Below are 18,696 nucleotides of genomic sequence, written 5' to 3'. Positions count from 1 at the left end.
GGGTAGGAGACTAAATAGAAGAGTTTCTGTGTCATTTCCCAGATACAATTGTTTGCAAACAATGAAACATTCTTCTGGAATGTTTGCAGCCCAAACATGGGTGGTTGATCACCTGAGCCTGTAGTTGACTATGAACTCAAGTTATCTGCAGTGTTGTTATGGCCCTGTTGGTTCTGGGATATTAGAGAGACGAGGTGGGTGAGGTAAAATCTTAACTTCTGGAAGAAGTTGGTCGAATACAAGATACTACCTCCCCCACTGTGTGTCCCTATGAACCCAAGTGATACTCACTTTGTTGATTCCCATTTTCCAAGCTGATGGACAAGCAAACAAAGAGGGTAAAAGAATCAACAGTAAACTATATGATTAAAAGAGAGAGAATTTTAACCATCCATGGTTATTGTTATTGGTAACATTGGCAAGAAAATAGGTTTAACAATACACTGTAATAAAAAGTAAGTGTGTGGATGTATGTGTGTGTTACTATTGCTCTCTGCTGGATGAAGTCAGAACTGCACAACTGTGTCTCCTATGCTCTGTACTGCCAATTGATAATGGAGATTCTCTTTTAGCTTGAGCTGGAGGATCTGAGTTCTATCCCTACTGCTGGCATTAGATTCCAAGTAGTGGCAGAATACAGCATGGAGACAAATTCTTATTTATATGTTGGCATTGTCTCTTTAAGTACAGAAAATTAAAATCAAAACAAAACAAAACACCCAACTTCCAAAACAAAAAAGCCAATCCAATGCTAAACAGAATAAACACACCTGAAGGCCAGCAGATGGGCTCTGCCCGGCTGTCGAGGGGAGAGAAATCCAAAAAGAAGGAGCTGTCAGTTAGTGTGGGTGAGCCTAGCTCTTGTGTTAGAAGACATTGATGTTGGTCTGGGAGCATGGTGAAAGCATCTCCATTAGTGCATGGTCCCCATTGGGAGGTGGCTGCACGGGTACCGGAGGATCGGGGGCGGGCAGGATACAGTGGCTTAGGAAGTAATTCCAGGGGGCACACCTAGGGCAACGGTTAATGCTCTTTTACTAACAGAGTCCCTGCTGCATTGACTTTCTTAGGTTGCTGTACTAGGGGGGATGTGGCCACAGGGCTGGCACGTGAGAACTGGGCTATGCTGGCTTGTGACAGTTCAGTGGGACCGGGATTAGGCTCCCCCTGAAGATCAGTGGAAACCAGAGACCTCAGGGCAGCCTTGCAAGTGGCTCCATGCCTCAGTTTCCCTTTTGTGCCCCCCAGTAACTCCATAGAATCTTCTCCCCGAGTCCGTTCTCATCGTTTATGAACAAAACCGAGTGCAAAAGTCCCAAAGCGTAGTCCCTATCCCCCCGGCACCCTGAAAAATCACGTCACCTTTTGGCCGTTGACATAACACATGCAGCATTCGGGCATCTTCCGCCACCTCCGGCCTCTCTGTCAGTCCTCCACTGGCCCTCTGCCCGGACAGCCGTCCCGCCCTGCCTTCTGGGATGGGACTCCCCCAGCCTCTCTGCTGGGAGCGTCCTAGCCAGGGGTGCACCCCTCACCCAGCTGGGCCTCTCACAGTCCTGGGCCCAGCTGTGACAAGGAGACATCAGTGGTAGCTGCTTCCCTTCCTTCAGCCCTTCGTGGCCCGTGGCTCCGGCTTAGAACCAGCGGGCAGCTGCTCCCTGGCCTTCAGCCTTCTCCAGCTGACTGGGCGCTGGACCTGTTTGCCTTTCTCACCCTCCTGGGCAGGGCTGAGGCCCATGGGAGGCTGGTGGCATCAGGGATACTCCCCCTCCGGGCCGTGCCCGTTCAGGGACGAGCAGGGGCCATCGCCCGGCACACAGCTGACTCGTTGTGGTGGATTTCAGAGGAGCCTTTTTGAAAAGAGGAACGTGCCGAAGGCAGAACGGAGACTTCCCCACCCGTCGCCAGCTGCACCCTGAAAAGCAGGTAGCAGAAGGAAGCGTTTCGAGGAACAGATGGAGACATTTCACTGGCACGAAACTGAGAAGCGGGAGGATGGCTCCAGCCCACTGCGGCTCTTGGGAAGCAGCTGTACTTGTTAGGAACGGGCCCGGAGATGAGCAAATGTCTCCGTATGCCGGGACGTGCTGTCGCGAGCTGGCCTAGTGCGCGTGGCTGGGTCTCCCCCTTGTGCCCGGCCTCAGCCACGGGGCTAGCCGCCCGGCTCCCCCCCTTGCCTCATGCCTGGCCCGGCTCTCCGGCCCACCCCACCTCATCCCCCCAAACGCTGCTCCCTCGGTGTCCCCTGGTCGTGTTCCCTGTGACCACCACTGCCCCCTCGCCGCCTCCAGCATCTCCCACGTGCCTCCAGCGGAAGCCTCTCTCTCCGCTCCTTCCTCCGCTGGCTCGCCTGGCGATTCCCTCCGCTCCTGCCTGCTCTCGGCCCCTCTGCAAAGCGCGTCCCTCCATCAGCCAGCCCTGGCTCAACCCCCACGGGTCCCTTCTCCTCCACTGCCGGCAAACGCCTCCCCGCCCCATGTCCCCGCCGGCTTCCTCCATTGCAGGTGTCTCCCCTCTTCCTTCAGCCCTGCCCTGGCCCTGGGCGATTCCTACGCCCCTAATCTCGCTGCCTTTGACCCCCCCTAACACCTTCCTTTGTCTTGACTCCCTCCTGCTTCTCCACTTGCTGTCCCGTCCCCCTTCTCCAGGTCCCTTCTCAACAGCTGGGCCCCCTACTCCTCCTTCACACCCCTCCTCAGTATACCCGGCTCAGCCCATTCATGGCACCCCATGGGGAGGTGGAACTAGCTGGCACTGATTCGGAATTGTGATCATTCTGAGAAAGAAAGAAAGAAAGAAAGAAAGAAAGAAAGAAAGAAAGAAAGAAAGAAGGCCATTGCATCGATGCATGAAGGCCAGATCCCCAGCTGGTGTACATCCATTGACAGCGACAGAGCTGCACTGATTTACACGCACGGAGAAACTCTCTCTGATTGTATCCCCCCCCTCAGCCCTGTGAATGTCACTTACCTTCCTCCGGGACAGGAGCTGTGTCCATTCAACATTCAGCGCAACGTGGGGTCCGATCCCAACCCAGGCCGCTGGGATACGCATAATAAATAATAGTGATATCCCCTGCTACCAGCCACGCCCGTGCCCTGACTGTTCGGCCGGCCAGGCTTTGTATCCGTGCTTTGCCCTGCTCGTTCGCTGCTGTGTTGCCGATAACAGCTGAGCACTGTGCAACCATCGGCCGCACATTCTGCAACATCAGCATCACGCTCCGGGCTGTGGATTGCTGCCCAGCGTTAGCTACCCGAGGGCAGGGCCTTTCATCCCTGTCAGGGAAATAGCTGGCAACTAGCCACATGCCAACAGCCCTGCCTTTGAGGTACAGAGAACACACCTTCTTCACTGCTGCTGGTCGTTTCTTGGCCCAGGAGTCCTGCTTCTTATAGTTTCCTCTGTCTGATGCTCCCGCTTCGCCTGCAGTGACGTGTTCTTTTCCGACAGCTCCTTCATGCATCGCCCCCCTCCCCTCCCGGGGTGAAGAGTGTCAGGGTATAAACAGCAGCAACCAGCTGGGTTTGGTGTGGCAGGCAGGACAGTGGCTGTGCACTGGAGTGTAATGTCATTCTAGGAGTTTCTCGTCACGTTATAAAAACTAGAGATGGAAAAGACCTAGGAGTTCGCCCCATCCATCTCCCCCGGCCAGGGCAGGGGCGCAGTGGAGCCATTTCAGTGCCACAGAACTTGCTTCGTGAGGTTTTTGTGGACAGAGGCTCATTCAGAGGTCCATATCCACAGGTTTTGTAGCTTCAGCAATGCACAAAGCGTGCTAGCCAGAGCACTCGGACACATCAGAACCCAGAAGTCTCATGTACTAAGGCTTCACTTGGAATAATGCTGTGTTCAAGATGGAGAAGATCTGTTTGGTCACCTGTAGCCCCTTCCCCTTGGCCCCCTTTGGTAGCTGGAATCTAGCTACTCCCTTGCATAACATGGACCTTAGCTGGGATCCAGCCATCCCCTTGCAGAACAATGCAATTAATGCACCTTAGCTGGGATCCAGCCATCCCCTTGCAGAACAATGCGATTAATGCACCTTAGCTGGGATCCAGCCATCCCCTTGCAGAACAATGCAGTGCATGCATCTTAGCTGGGATCCAGCCATCCCCTTGCTGAACAATGCAATTAATGCACCTTAGCTGGGATCCAGCCATCCCCTTGCAGAACAATGCAGTGCATGTGTCTTAGAGGAAATCCAGCCTCACCCTTTCCAAAGGTGGCTTGATTGTGAGCAATATCAGAATTTTCAGTATTTGAACTCTTGTGATTGGTCAGCTGAGTCACATGGTATTTTTTCTGTCCCTCCATTGGATAATGGCACAAATTCTCCTGTGTGCAAAAGAATTGGAGATTTGGTTTGAATGATGTGACTTTGAAATTTCCTTTTGCACCAGGGTCCAGGCTAGCCTGAGTCGGTGGGGCCAGCGCCCAACAGTGAATACGAACTGGAGCGGATGGTGGGGCATTATTTTTTAGTAGCATTGGCCCAACTCTGCTTTAATTCCTGCTTCTGCACGGGCCCCCAAATAATCCAGTCTTGGCAAGAATCCACATCTGTCACTGAGTCCTCTCCCTGCTGCGTGTCAGGGGGAATAGCGACCATCAACCACTTATTCTGCTCCAGGGAGTTCTCTCTCCCTAGGCTGATCGATCCTTCTCCTGCCTCATTATCGGAGGTGATTTACGTTTCAGGCCGAGACATTTGGCTTTAATTCGAACTAGGACAAGCGAGAGCTGGTCGCTGGTCATCAGCCTGGGTTGTTTCCCTTAATGGGGGAGGTTTAGATTGGATATTAGGAAAAACTTTTTCACTAAGAGGGTGGTGAAACACTGGAATGCGTTACCTAGGGAGGTGGTAGAATCTCCTTCCTTAGAGGTTTTTAAGGTCAGGCTTGACAAAGCCCTGGCTGGGATGATTTAACTGGGAATTGGTCCTGCTTTGAGCAGGGGGTTGGACTAGATGACCTTCTGGGGTCCCTTCCAACCCTGATATTCTATGATTCTATGATTCTATGCTAGTGAAAGGTATTGGGTTGGCTGTCCCAGTGACTGAGCACACGCAATTGTAGGGTAAGCGTTTCACACTTCCGTGTACTGCAGCTTCACCATGAATGGCCTGCTATAGGGTCACTTGGTCTCCAGGGCCTCTCCGGGATTGTCATTGTCTTCTTACACCTCTCTTTGACAGGGTCAGTGGTCTAGTGGCTGGGGGGAAGCAGTAGAAGTGATATATCTTGATTTTAGTGGGGCTTTCGACACAGTCATTCAAGACATTCTCATAAGCAAATTAGGGAAATGTGATCTAGGTGAAATTACTATGATGTGGGTATACAACTGATTGACAGAGTGTATTCAAAGAGTAGTTATCAGTGGTTCACTGTCAAACTGGGAGGGCGTATCTCGTGAGGACCAACGGGTCAGCCCTGGGTCTGGTACTATTTAATATTTTCATGAATGATTTGGACAATGCAGTGGAGAGTAGGTTTATGAAATTTGCCGATGACACCTCGCCGGGAGAGGTTGCATACACTTTGGTGGACAGGATTAGAATTCGAAATGACCTTGGCAAATTGAAGAATTGGTCTGAAGTCACCAAGATGAAATTCAATACAGACAGGTGCAAAGTGCTCTAAAGAAAATGTCAAATGCACAACTCCAAACTGGGGAATAACGGGCTATGAGGCAGTGTTGCTGCAAAGGGCTTGCGGGGGTTATAGTGGGTCACAAATTTCATATGAGCCAACGATGTGATACAGTTATGAAAAAGGCTAATATCCTTCTGGGGTGTATTAACAGAAGAGTCACATGTAGGACACGGGAGGTAACTGTCCCGCTCTGCTCTCAGCTGGAGCACCGTGTCCAGTTCTGGGTGCGATGCGTTAAGAAAGGTGTGGACAAATTGGAGAGAGTCCAGAGAAGAGCAATAGAAATGATCAAAGGTTTAGAAAACCTGACCTGTGAGGAAATGTTAAAATAAAGGACATGTTTTGCCTTGAGAAAAGACCACTGAGCGGGAGACCTGACAACAGTCTTCAACTATGTGAAGGGCTGTTATAGAAAGGGTGGTGAACAATTGTTCTCTGTGTCCACTGAAGGCAGGACAAGAAGTAATGGACTTAATCTGCAGCAAGGGAGATTTAGCTTAGACATCAGGAAAAAGCTTGCTAACTCTTAGGGGAATTAAACTCTGGAACAGGCTTCCAAGGGAGGTTGTGGAATCCCTGTCATGGGAGGTTTTTAAGAACAGGCTGGACAAACTCCTGTCAGGGGTAGTCTGGGTTTACTAGGTCCTGTCTCAGCGCAGTGGGCTGCGTTAGATAACCTCTCAAAGTCCCTTGCAGCCCTGCCTTTCTGTGATGCCATGAAAACACTTCCCCTGGGCGTCGTGGGAAAACAATTCGTCTTGGGCAGCTGCTGTGTGAGTTAGCTACTGCCCTCCACCCCAGAGGTGGCTGCACCTCAGTGGTATAGTTGGTGAATCATTTAGTTGGTGAATCATTTTTCATCTGTGTGTGCTTCCTGGTTCTGCCATGCCCCGTCATAAGAAATCAAGGCAGTTGTGACTCACAGTCGACTTTGGCATTGCAGGGGTTTGTTATAAAGGGGCACTGCAAAGATTTTGTTCAGGGGAGAAGTCTCACTGGGGGGCCATATTGTAAAGCCCATGAACTGACAAGCAGCTACGGACACCGATAATGCCCTTCGAGGACACAAGGGTATTTGTGTGTGACACTGCTCACCCATGGCAGTAAAGGGCTCACAACCTAGCCCATAGTGATGGATGCATGATGTATAGATCTGCAGACTTAGAAAATTGTACCCCCCTGTCCAGTGCACGCTGGTTTATTATTGTAGGGCTGCCGACAAAGGCGCACCAGTGCACGCTGCTTTGTCATGGTAGGGTTGCTTTTGAACTGACTAAAAAGAAGAGGGGAGAAAATCAAGGTTTGGAGGATCACAGTGGGTCAGACTTTCGGCCGTAGTTTCCCAGCGCAGGAAGGATCTGGCCTGGGGCAGGTGAGGAGGGTGGGGGAGCTGGGTGTGTAGGTCCCAGGTGGAAAGTAATGAGCAGATAAGAAAGCCCTGGGTGGAGGAGATCTGATCCTGCATGAATGAGAGTGCTATAGAGCAGCCATCAAGTTACACCGGCCTGGCAGCTGGCGGGACGGGTGAGTGTAGCAGCTAAGCATGGTGGGATCACGACTGCTCCTATATCTCTGCCCACGGCTGTAATGCCGTGTGCTGGAGGGTGCAGGCCCAGCTGGCTTGCTCCGCTCCCGGTCAGGACACGGGCGCTCACAGCCTCATGCTGTGTGTCGGGTCAGGTCGCAGCCCAGGCCCCGGGGCAGAGCTTTACACTGTACGGGTGAAGCGAGCAGGGCCAGGGTGCTGCAGCGTCTCTGTGCTCCGGACGGCCGCAGCGTCTCAGGGGAGCGGCGCCCAGCCGGCTGAGCGAGCCCACGTCATGCCCGCCTGCCCCGACAGGCCCGTCTGGAGCACACGCCTGCTTCCCAGGCTGGCTTGCCCATGCCGCCGTCCCAGGCTGCCTGCGCGGGGCGGAATTGCGGAGCCTCTCTCCTCTCTCCGGTGAGCTGGAGCACAGGCCTGAGGGCAGTAGTTCGAATTCCCACCGGTAAACATGGCATGGGACAGGATTCCTGCTGGGGGGGTGCTTCGGGGATCTCCTGTGTGCCGGCTTCCCCGCCGCACCCATGTTGGATGCCCTCTCCTTCCCTGCCCTTCCACCATCCCACCCCATCTCATATGCTTTTTCCCTGCCTCTCCCCCACTGGCCCCAGGCCAGGTTCCCCACCCACCCCCTTGCTGACCTCTCCCTACCACCCTTCCCGCCCAACTCAGTTCATATGCTGTGGGGGTCCTGGCCCCTGGGGTGATTGCTGAGAGCCCAGCTGTCTTGCTGTCCTGTCCCCTGCCCAGCCTGAGCCAGGGTTGTTCCTTCTTCATTCACCCACCTGTGTCTTTGTCCCTGCAGGATAGTGATGCTGTGCTCTTAGCAGTGCCGTGCCCCTCAGGATGTCGGGAATCCCGGAGGCCCTGACCCGGCTGCGGGGGAGCTCACTCCGGAGTCTGGGTGGGACCCTGGACCCCACCATGGTGTCCATGCCCATTGACCTGGAGAAGGAGGAAGTGCGGATTCTCAAAGTGTGTTTTCACAGCAACAGCTTCAACATGGGGAAGAACTTCAAGCTGGTGAAATGCTCCGTCTTGACCGAGATCCGGGTAAGTGGGGCGGGATGCAGGGTCGTGACGGAGATCTGGGTCAGCAGGGCAGGATACAGGGTCGTGACGGACATCTGGGTCAGCGGGGTGGGATGCAGGGTCGTGACGGACATCTGGATCAGCGGGGCGGGATGCAGGGTCGTGACGGAGATCTGGGTCAGCAGGGCAGGATGCAGGGTCGTGACGGACATCTGGGTCAGCGGGGTGGGATGCAGGGTCGTGACGGAGATCTGGGTCAGCAGGGCAGGATGCAGGGTCGTGACGGACTTCTGGGTCAGCGGGGCGGGATGCAGGGTCGTGACGGAGATCTGGGTCAACGGGGCGGGTTGCAGGGTTGTGATGCAGATCCGAGTCAGTGGGGTGGGATGCAGTGTCGTGATGGAGATCTGGGTCAGCAGGGCAGGATGCAGGGTCGTGACGGACATCTGGGTCAGCAGGGTGGGTTGCAGGGTTGTGATGGAGATCCGGGTCAGTGGGGTGGGATGCAGCGTCGTGATGGAGATCCGGGTCAGTGGGGTGGATGCAGTGTCGTGATGGAGATCTGGATCAGCAGGGCAGGATGCAGGGTCGTGACGGACATCTGGGTCAGCAGGGCGGGTTGCAGGGTTGTGGTGGAGATCCGGGTCAGTGGGGTGGGATGCAGCGTCGTGGTGGAGATCCAGGTCAGTGGGGCGGGATGCAGAGTCGTGACAGAGATCCGGGTCAGTGGGGCGGAAGCTGCCTCATCTGGATTTCCTCAAGCCCAGACCTGGTACACACTGCTGTGCCCTGTTGCTCCCTGATGTAACAGACAGTGGCTGCATATATATGGCAGCCTGAATTGAACCTGGGACCTTCAGTCCCAAAGCCAAAGGCCTTGGCCACTTGGGCTAAAGAAGCAACTCGCTGCAGCCTGAGCCACGGGCTGTTGTAGTGATTGAGGCCAGCCACTAGCGGAGGACAGCCTCATGCACGGAGCGGTGTATTGCACGGAGGCTGAAGGTGCAGTAAGGCGGGATGTCCCCACTGGTCTCGTCACTTGATTGGTGCCTGAGTCGGCTCCCCGGCTGATGGCCCCGGTGAGACTACAGCTGCGGCATGGCCCGCTGGGAAAATCTGGTGTGGGCAGCCAGGAGCTGGGCCTGGTTCCTTGCCTGTGGTTCAGTGGGTTGTTCTGTGTGGGATGCTGGAGTGAGTCACGGAGATTCTGCTGGGATTTCGGTTCCCTTTTCAGGGCTGTTCTGGAGCGTGGCCCCCGCAAGGGCAGGGAGAGAGCTGTCACGCCAGGGCCAGTCATGTAGCCGTTGCAGGGAACACTGGGGCTGGGGCAGCTCTTGGGCATGTCCTTGTGCTCTGCACAGCAGACACGTCCTTCCTGTTGCTCTGGAGGTATTAACGCTCGGTGTTGTTTGCTGCTGCTGGCTCTAAGGCCAGGGGCGCAGCCAAGGTGCTCGGCTGGGTGAGGAGTGTGGAGACGCAGCTGTGTCCAGGTCTGTGGCATTAACTCTTTCCCTGCTAAAGCATGCCGGGAGGTGTCTTTGGCAGCACAAGGATGCGTTTTGCCCTGTGTACCGGGCAGTACTGAAGTGGCTGAGGCAGAAAAGCCGAGCGATCGTAGGCTCGTCAACTGTGCCGTGCTCTGTGCTGAGCTGCGGTGGACCCCATGGCTGCTGTCTGGTTTACAGAGACGGGTAATTGTGACGGACCCGAGATCAAACCTGAGGTCTTAGGGACGTACAGTAGAACCTCAGCATTATGAATGGACTGGTCCATCACACACCCCATCTGGAACCGGAAGTACGCAATGAGGCAGCAACAAAGACCAAAAAAGAAAAGCAAATACAGGACAGTCCTGTGTTAAACCTAAACTACTAACGAAAAAAGGGAAGGAGATCAGGAAAAAACTTGCTAACTCTTAGGGGAATTAAACTCTGGAACAGGCTTCCAAGGGAGGTTGCAGAATCCCTGTCATGGGAGGTTTTTAAGAACAGGCTGGACAAACTCCTGTCAGGGGTAATCTGGGTTTACTTGGTCTGGGTTTTAAAAAAAAAGGAAGGAAACTGTTTCTTTGCTTGTTTCCTTTAAATTAAGATAGTTAAAAGCAGCATTTTCCTTCTGCATAGTAAAGTTTCAAAGCTGTACTAAGTCAATGTTCAGTTGTAAACTTTTGAAAGAACCATAACGTTTTGTTCAGAGTTACCAACATTTTGGAGTGACGAACAACCTCCCTTCCTGAGGTGTCTCTAACGCTGAGGTTCTCCTGTAGTTCACGGGACTGTACTGTCTTTGGGGGGCTTTTTTTTGGCTTTGCTGCTGCCTGATTGCGTACTTCTGGTTCCAGAGGGGGGCGTGGGGCTGACCGGTCATTTCGTAACTCTGGTGTTGGTCACTCTGAGGTGCTGCTGTACTTGGGTGGCTGGCCTGTCCCTCTGCCGCCATGCAACATTGCTAGTTTTAGCATGCTCACTCCATCAAAGCCAGAGCATGTCCGTCGACCCGAGCCGGCAATCACATCTCCCAGCTGCAGTGCGGATAGACCCTTAGAGGAATCCCATCCGACTCCTCAGCCACAGGGCTCACCAGCTTCTGAGGGTCCATCTACCTCTGGACCTCTAAGGACCATGGACCTCAAAGGGTCCATCGACCTCTGCCGTGCTGGTAACGCAGGGCAGCAAGGCAGTTTCGGTAGACGGTGGAGCTGTTGGGGAGGCAGGGCTGGAGAGTCGGGTGCGGGGATCATGGGCTGATTTTCTGAAGAGCTGAGCACTCTCCTGTCCCTTTGAAGTCCATGGAAGCTGCAGGGACTCAGCACCTCTGCGAATCCGGCGAATAGTGCTTCCCCCCAAGCCCCAAAGAAGTCAGTGGAAGCTGCAGGTGCTCAGACCCGCTGCTGATCGGGCTTCCTGCTTAGTTTGACTCCACGGGGGCTTTGTCCCGGAGCTGCTTTGCAGACCCCCAGAGCCAGAGCTGACCCCGCATCTCATCCCTCGTGGTGTTGGGACATGCCAGGAATTCCATGAGCTGGGCCCTCTTAGGCAATGAAGTCTGGAGGCAACCCAGGGTGTGCAGCTGTGTATAATACCGACCCTGGAGGCCTCTCCTGGTTGGTGAAGCAACACAGACCCTTGGATCTCCAGGTCAGCAGTTCAAATCCTCCCGTGGGTCAGCAGTGAGTGGCAGTCGCTGTTGTGATGTCCCCAGCCGCTGACCTGTCTCTTGTCGGCAGCCTGGGCAAAGCCTGGCTAGGTCAGGGAGCTGGAGCTCAGCTCTCCAGATGAGGCAGGTGTCACAGCATGGGTGGTGCTGGCTGTTCTGTACCTATCCTGCCATCAGTTCCCCAGGACTGTGAGCCCATCAGCTAGAAATCCACTTAGCTGGTCTACAGAGCCCACTTCCCACCAGCCCACTTCCTGACCAAGAGGGACGGTTGATGCATTTGTAGATCTTTGGGCTCATTGCGAGCGGTGGACCACGATTGATGATTATTATTTATCTCTGCCCGGTGTCCTAGCACTTCCCAAACACTTAGGCTCAGTCCCTGCTCTGAGGAGCTCTCAGACTGAAGACAGAGGCCAGTGGGATGACAATAGGCAATTTACATACAATTGCTGTGCAGACCCACAAGCTGCCCTGTAGCAGCAGGGCAGGGGCCGGCTCTCAGAAGGACCTACACGTGGGCAGGGCGGGGGCCTGGCAGATGAGCGCAGGGAGTTGTGTGGAGCACAGGGGCTGTGTGGAAGAAGGCAGGGGGGTGACTGTGCACCGGGGCGGGTGAGATTGGGGGCACTGGCAGAGCTGGGGGGATGGGCAGCAGCGTGAAGCTTGGCTCGAGAGAAGCTGCTTGGGGAAGAGGAACGTTCCCGCCTCTTGTGCGGAGACGAGGCCACGTAACCCAGAGTGAGCGAGAGTTACATTTGGGCTTGGTCGGCTGCTGCCCCGTATGCCCCCGGACGCGTGCGGGTCTGGAGCAAGTTGCCCCTTGTGGCAATCAGCTGTTTTGCCAGTGGTGGAAGCAGCCACCTGTTGGAATAGATGAGAATTGGCCTAATACAAACTGAGGGGGTGAGAGCATCCAAGACCCCTTGGCCTTTGGAGGGTCCTCAGGGTGATCCCCAGCCCTCCCTTGGCAGTCGTTCGTGGGTGGGTTCCCCTGGTTGCTCCCTTGTCTCCGAGCTGCTCTGTCTGCTGTGCACCCCTCAGCATGCACCTTGGCATCATTAGCTCTCCCCAAGCCTCACAACCGCCGGCCCGAAGGAGCAGACCCAGCTTGGGGCCCCGGAGACCCAGGAGATGAGCCTGGAAGGTAGCGAGACTCAGACTCTGCCTGCCCTCTGGGAGAGGCTCGTCCCACGTATGAGGGGGAGCCCATCAGTCCGGGTGTTCCCCGCTGATCGCAGCTGCAATGCCAGGGTATAACAGGGTGGTCTGGCCCCTTTAAGAATTGTAGAGGGTGAGGTAGAGCTCCCCTCTCTCTCAGCCAGCAGGGATGAGCCCCGGACCCAGGGTGGCTCCTCATGTGTCTCTTTCCTCCCAAGAGGAGAGAGATCAGCAGGGAAGAAAGCGGCCTCTGACCTCCCCCAGCCCAGGGAGGGGAAGACAAGCTGGTCTGAGGCTGCACCCTCAGACCTCAGGCGGAGGGCGGTGGGACTCCTGCCCCGGTGAGATGAAGGGCTGGGACTGTGAGGCTAGACAGTCTGCAGTTGATAAGGTACGGAATAAATAAGACCCCATGAAAGGGGAATCTTATTGCAAGAGTGCTGGTCCTAATGTCAATTATTGCAAAGCACCTGGGAGGGAAACTGAGGCAGAGCTGCTGTAGAGCCATCCCTGGCCATGAGGGGGTGCCCTGGGGGCAGCAGCCTGGCCACACAGGGTGTAGAGAGAGATGACTCCCGACCTGTTTAGGTGTTTGTAGAGGAGGGCTGGGCCATTGACTTGATCTTTGAACTGGCGTGGTTGGTGGTGAAGATCAGGAAGCACTGGGGAAACATCCCCTGCTTAGCAGAGGGGCTGCAATGTGATATGCTTCCAGGGGGCACCATCTGGGTCAGCCCCTGGGCAGCACCTCGCAACTATCTCGTCTAGAGGTGACCAACCCACGGCTCGGTCCTCATCCTGCAGGAAAGGGCAGAGATTCTGAGACGTGAGAGGAAAAAGACATTCTCCAGGGCTGTCGGTGGCTAGACAAGTTCCCCGCGAGAGATTAACACAGCTGGCTGTGGACCCCGGGAGTCTTGGGGCACGGTCCTGTGTTTTAACGACAAGGCAACAAGTTGTGGTTACACCTTAGGTGTCCTGAACCTTCAGCCTGTCACTCTAATCCCCAGTCCTGCTGCCTCCCTGCTCTTGGGATAGGCCCCGGGAGACCTGATTCCCAGGCCACTTCTCGGGCCAGCAGCCTGCGCACTGAGCTCTGGCGTCCTACACAGGGAGAGGATGCAGACCTGGGAGACTGGCTGGGAGAAATGTAGTAAGCCAGAAAGCAGCAGGATGTGTTGAATCAAGGGACCTGAGCGTTGTTGGAAGGGGCTGGGGCGGAGTACACGACGGACTGGGGAACAGATACGCAGCGGCTGCTGTGCTTGCCCTGGAAGACGGAGGATCTGCTGCCACAGCGAGCCCGGGGGACTGGGGAAAAGGCGCCTTCAAATGAAAACATCGGGGGGACGGAGAGAAACAGAGGAAAATCTCCGCAGATGGCCCGGCTGCTGGGGGACAGGGAGTCTGAGCTGTCACACTGCTGAGTGCTCTGTCGGTGGCTCGTGAGCTGATCCGAGACTGGATTCTCTGCCCACACCCCTGAGATGCAGCAGTGGCTCCAGTGTCCCCAAGCCGGCGCGGGAGGGGAACTAGGCCGCTGGATTTTCATCCTTCATCAGGATCCACCAGGTAGCTCGTCCGAGTCCTTCCGAGGCCGGGGGTTGTTGGTGAACCGTTCACTGAGGGTATGTTTGCACCGCACTGTAAACCTGGGCTGGTGGATCGGGTGTTTCCCAGGCCACCCTCGAGCGTCCACACTGCCTGGGCTTACAATTGCTGGACCTCGGTCCAGGGGGGCTGTGGCCCCCCCACTTTTTAGCATGGGCGTAGTTTGGGGGGAAGGGGGCTGCGTTGCCCCCCCCCAGACTGCAAGCCCCGGGCTGGTGTGGAGCAACGCCGGCAGGGGCTAAGCTTTGTGGCGGGGGAGGTGATCAGCTCCCCCGCCGCGAAGCACAGCCCCTGCCGGTGGTGACAGCCTCTTCCCCGTGCGGGGACTGAGGTGGGCCTTAGGCCCCCCCATTGCTGCAAGTCCCTGCTCCTCTCTGTGGCCCCGTCCCTGCCCCTCCTCCCCCCTCCCAAGGCCCCGCCTAGGCCATGGTAAGAGCTGCCCTGGGAGCCCGGACCACTATGGGGAGACCAGAACCCTCCACCTGCCCTGGTCAGCTTGCCCCGGGGGGCAGGGACATGGGCTGGGGACTGTTTTTGGGTATCCTGGCCTCCTGCTCAGCTCAGATGGAGGGTCCAGGGATCCCCACAGTGGCTCCGGCTCCCTGGGTGGCTCTTACAACGGCCCGGCTCTGGCTTCCGGCCTGGCTGTGGGGGAAGAGGAGAAGTAGGGGGTCAGGGCCCTGGAGAGGTGTGGGGCCCCATGGCCCCCCCACTTCTACCGAGGTTCCGGCACTCCTGCCCCAGTCTCACAGCCATGCTAACGTGTCCACACCGCGCTACACTGACCTTCTGACTTGGCTCTGCAGCTTGAGTTGTGTCCACACTGCAAAATGCCAAGTCTTGGACCCGAGTCGCAGCGGGACTCAGGCTCTGAACCTTGTCCAGTAGCAGAGTCTGAGGATCTGGCTCCTGAGTGCTTGCTGATTTGTGGGTGGACACCAAGGGGGCTTGGGCTCAAATCTGAGTCAGAGCCCAGCACCCAGAGGGTGAAACTTCCCCCAGCACTAGGATGACCAGGTGTCCGGTTTTCGACACCCGATTGAAAAGGAATCGTGGCAGCTCCAGTCAGCACTGCTGACCGGGCCGTTGACTGTCTGGTTGGCGGCACTGCGTAGTGGGGCTGGCAGGCTCCCTGCTAGCCTCCGTGCCGCGTGGCTCCCAGGAAGTAGCCAGCATGTGCCCCCCCTCTGGCTCCTATGCATACATTGCCCCCAACTCAAGCGCCACCCTCACAGCTCCCATTGGCTGGGAACCATGGCCAATGGGAGCTGCAGGGGTGGCGCCTGCGGATGGGGCAGCATGCAGAGCCACCTGGCCGCGCCTCTGCATAGGAGCCGGAGGGGGGGGACATGCCACTGCTTCCGGGAGCTGCTTGAGGTAAGCGCTGCCCAGAGCCTGCACCTCTGACCTCCTCCTGGACCCCACCCCCTGCCCCAGCCCTGATTCCCCTCCCGCCCTCAGTCCCAGCCCAGAGCACCCTCTTACACCTCAAACCCCTTATCCCCAGTCCCACCCCAGAGCCCATATCCCCAGCCGGAGCCCTCACCACCTGCACCCCAGCCCCTAGCTCCAGCCCTGATCCCCCTCCCGCCCTCCAAACCCCTCGGTCCCAGAACCCTTCCTGCACTCCAAACCCCCCCATCCCTAGCCCCACCCCAGAGTCTGCACTCCCATGCAGAGCCCTTACTCCACCACACCTCAACTCCTTGCCCCAGCCCAGAGCCCCCTCCCACACTCCAAACCCCTGAGCTACAGCCCTGAGCTCCCTCCTGTACCCCAAATCCTTCATCCCCAGCCCCACATCAGAACCTGCACCCCCCAGCCAGAGCCCTCACCCCCCTCTCACATCCCAACCCACTGCCTCAGCCCGGAGCCCCCTCCTGCACTCTGAACTCCTCATTTCTGGCCCCATCCCAGAACCCACACCCCCAGCTGGAGCCCTCCCCCACTCCCGCACCCCTGGTGAAAATGAGCAAGTGACAGAGAAAGGGGAGGATGGAGTGAGCGGGGGCGGGGTCTCAGATTAGGGGTGGGGCAGGGGGCGGGGCAAGGGTGTTCAGTTTTGTGCTGTCCCCCTTTGCACAGGGTTGACATTCACCCCAGGACTACATGCTGTTTGCCATTTCTGTTGTGTGATTGGTCATCCAAGTCAGCTGGTATTGTTCATGCTCCCTGATTGGACAATGTAAGCTTTATAACCGGGACAGCATTGCCTAGAGAAGACCAGGCTTCTGGTGGAGATTTGGGGACAAATCCTCACATGGGCTAAAATGTATGGTTCCTTAGGGATTTGCAGGCATTTCCACCCATTCCTCGGGCGGCCGTTGTTGGAACACAAGTGAATGCTGAATCCTGTGACCCTATGAATCCCAACAAAGCAAATTATTTGCAAAATATTCAAGGATCTGTGTGTGTGTGGGCGGGTGGATTGTTACTATTTTATCACCTCTGTGAAGAATAAAAATCTTAGTGGAGAGTGAGGGCTTCTGAGCCCGCTCTGTCTGCACCCCGGATTTCCTTTTTGCTGTCCCTCCGCGGTTATGAAACTACCGACCCTTTCTGTCCAGGTTTGTGGTTTCTTCTTTGTGATGCAAGGTGGAACAGCCCGAGGGTCGGATCCTGCTGGGTGCGGAGCTCCCTCTGCTCCCTGCCAGCTGCAGCGGGAGCAAGAAGGGCTCAGCATGTCTCAGGATCAGATCATGTTTCGTGGGACGTCTTCCTTTCAGGCAGGGCACAAAAGAGCCTGGAGGAGGTTGCCGAGCCTTCTAGCCCCGATTTCAGTTGTGCTTCCTTGAGGCAGAGCCGAAGCCGATCCGTCGAGAGACCTGAGCCAAGGGGAGAAGAGAGGCTTTGGCCTGAGCTTTGAAAAGACAGGGAGAGGCCTGGAGATACAGCGAGGCTGCGTCTGATGGCTGGAGCTGCCTAGGAGAAGGCTCTCATGCAGAGAGGAAGGCCGAAGGGACAGAGGGAGGTTGCACTTGTGTTGAAGGTGCTGGCCTGGGAGTGGAGAGATGTGACTTCTGCTCTTGGCTCTCCCATAGATTCCCAGTCCATGGGTTCCCCCCCGTAACACAGGGGCTAGTGACATGTCTCCGGGGGTGCTGGGCTGGTGCTAGATAATGAGGGTGGGGAAGTTACAAAAACAAGCAAGGATTCCTGGTTTCAGTAGTTTAAGGCGAGGGAAGATGTGGTCCCCCTGGTAACAGGGAGAAGGCAGGCAGATCGCATGAGGAGAATTGCTGGGGTGGGATCCCGGCCCCTGTTGCGTTCCATGGGGCTTGCCATTGACGTCAGTGGGGCCGGGATTTCACCTGTGCCCTTTAGCTGACCTCCGTCCTCTCTCTCCTTGGCTGCACGTCCCCTTTAAGGAGGACGGACTGAGTGTCAGCTGGCTTTGACTCTGTGTTCCGACCTGTCAGGCAGCTTTCCCGGGGGGCTGGGAGTGTGAGGGAAAGCCGGGGAGCCAGCCTCGTGGGCACGGCAGTGTCACTGAGGGGTTCGATGCGTTTGCCGCCCTTGCTCGACTTTCTCGGCCACTCAGGCCCTGTCTCTGCTTGCAGCACCACTTTTTAGCCACTTCAAGCGTGCTGTAAGAACCGGTTAAACCAGACGGCCTTAAATAAGCTGATAGGGCAGAAGAGGTTCGGTCTGAACTGGTTTAGTGCCAGTGTGAATGCGTGGATGCTCCCAGAGCGGGCCAGAGGCCTTGCGAAACCTCCCAGGATGCACCGCTTCCAGGAGCGGAGCTGGGGCATGTGGAATATATGCCCAGGCGGCACTGCAGCTGGATTCCTAATTCGATGCAACTGCATTGCGGATTCAGTGCCACGAGTCCCACTGCAGCGCACTTTGTCCCTCCTGTAACGCACCAGGCTCTGGGTGGCTGGCATGCAGCTTTGAACTCCGGCTGCTGCTGCCATGGCTCGGCTGCAAGTCAAGAAGAAGACAGCAGGAAACCCCCCAGAAGCGGGGTGACCCCGTTTCACACAGCGACCGTGGCGTCTGTGCTTACCCTTCCGTGTCAGGCTCCTTGTCCGGGAACGGGGCCGGGGGCTGGGGAGTATGGCCAGCCATCCCCTGTGCTCAGATGCGATGCCGACACCTGTCTGGTGGGATCTGCATTAAAGCCGCCTGCCCATCTCATGCAGGCCACAGGGCTTTTGGGGCCTCCCTGGGCAGGATGGGCTCCAGCGCTGTCAGGCTTTGTAGCCCGTTGACATTCCCCTCATCTACCACCCTGCCCGAGAGCAGCAGATTTCAGCCATAGGACTGCAGACGAATGTTGCCATGGAATGAAGAGGATGGACACACGAGGAGAGGGGCGCTCGGGGAACAGTGTGGTTTAGTGGATAGTGTGCTGGCCTGGGCCTTAGGACACCTGGGTTCTCGTTCCAGCTTTGCCCCCAGGCTGCTGGGTGACCTTAGACAATCGCTTTACCTCCCGTTCAATAACACTGACCCCCTCGTAGAGCACTCTGAGCTCTCTAGATGAAAAGTGTTATATCAGAGCGAGGTATTATCGTAGGACGGGAAGGGATC

The 18,696-nt window shown here is 56.3% G+C and overlaps 1 protein-coding gene across 10 annotated transcripts in view; it reads left to right on the top strand.

Moving 5' to 3' along the window:
* The window catches only part of PTK2B (protein tyrosine kinase 2 beta), a 112,626-nt gene that overhangs the window by 50,770 nt on the left and 43,160 nt on the right, over positions 1–18,696 (top strand). For 9 of the 10 annotated variants that reach the window (XM_073335549.1, XM_073335548.1, XM_073335540.1 and 6 more), the window contains one exon: positions 8,003–8,250. In XM_073335549.1, coding sequence (XP_073191650.1) covers positions 8,044–8,250 — 207 coding nt within the window. In that variant the 5' untranslated portion in view covers positions 8,003–8,043. Of the gene's footprint in view, positions 1–8,002; positions 8,251–18,696 lie in introns of those variants that run through there. The other variant, XM_073335550.1, reaches the window with a different exon arrangement.

The sequence above is a fragment of the Lepidochelys kempii genome, chromosome 3, assembly GCF_965140265.1.
Source record: "Lepidochelys kempii isolate rLepKem1 chromosome 3, rLepKem1.hap2, whole genome shotgun sequence".
In the NCBI taxonomy this organism is placed as follows: domain Eukaryota; kingdom Metazoa; phylum Chordata; order Testudines; family Cheloniidae; genus Lepidochelys; species Lepidochelys kempii.
This window is presented reverse-complemented; position numbering and strand designations above follow the sequence as displayed.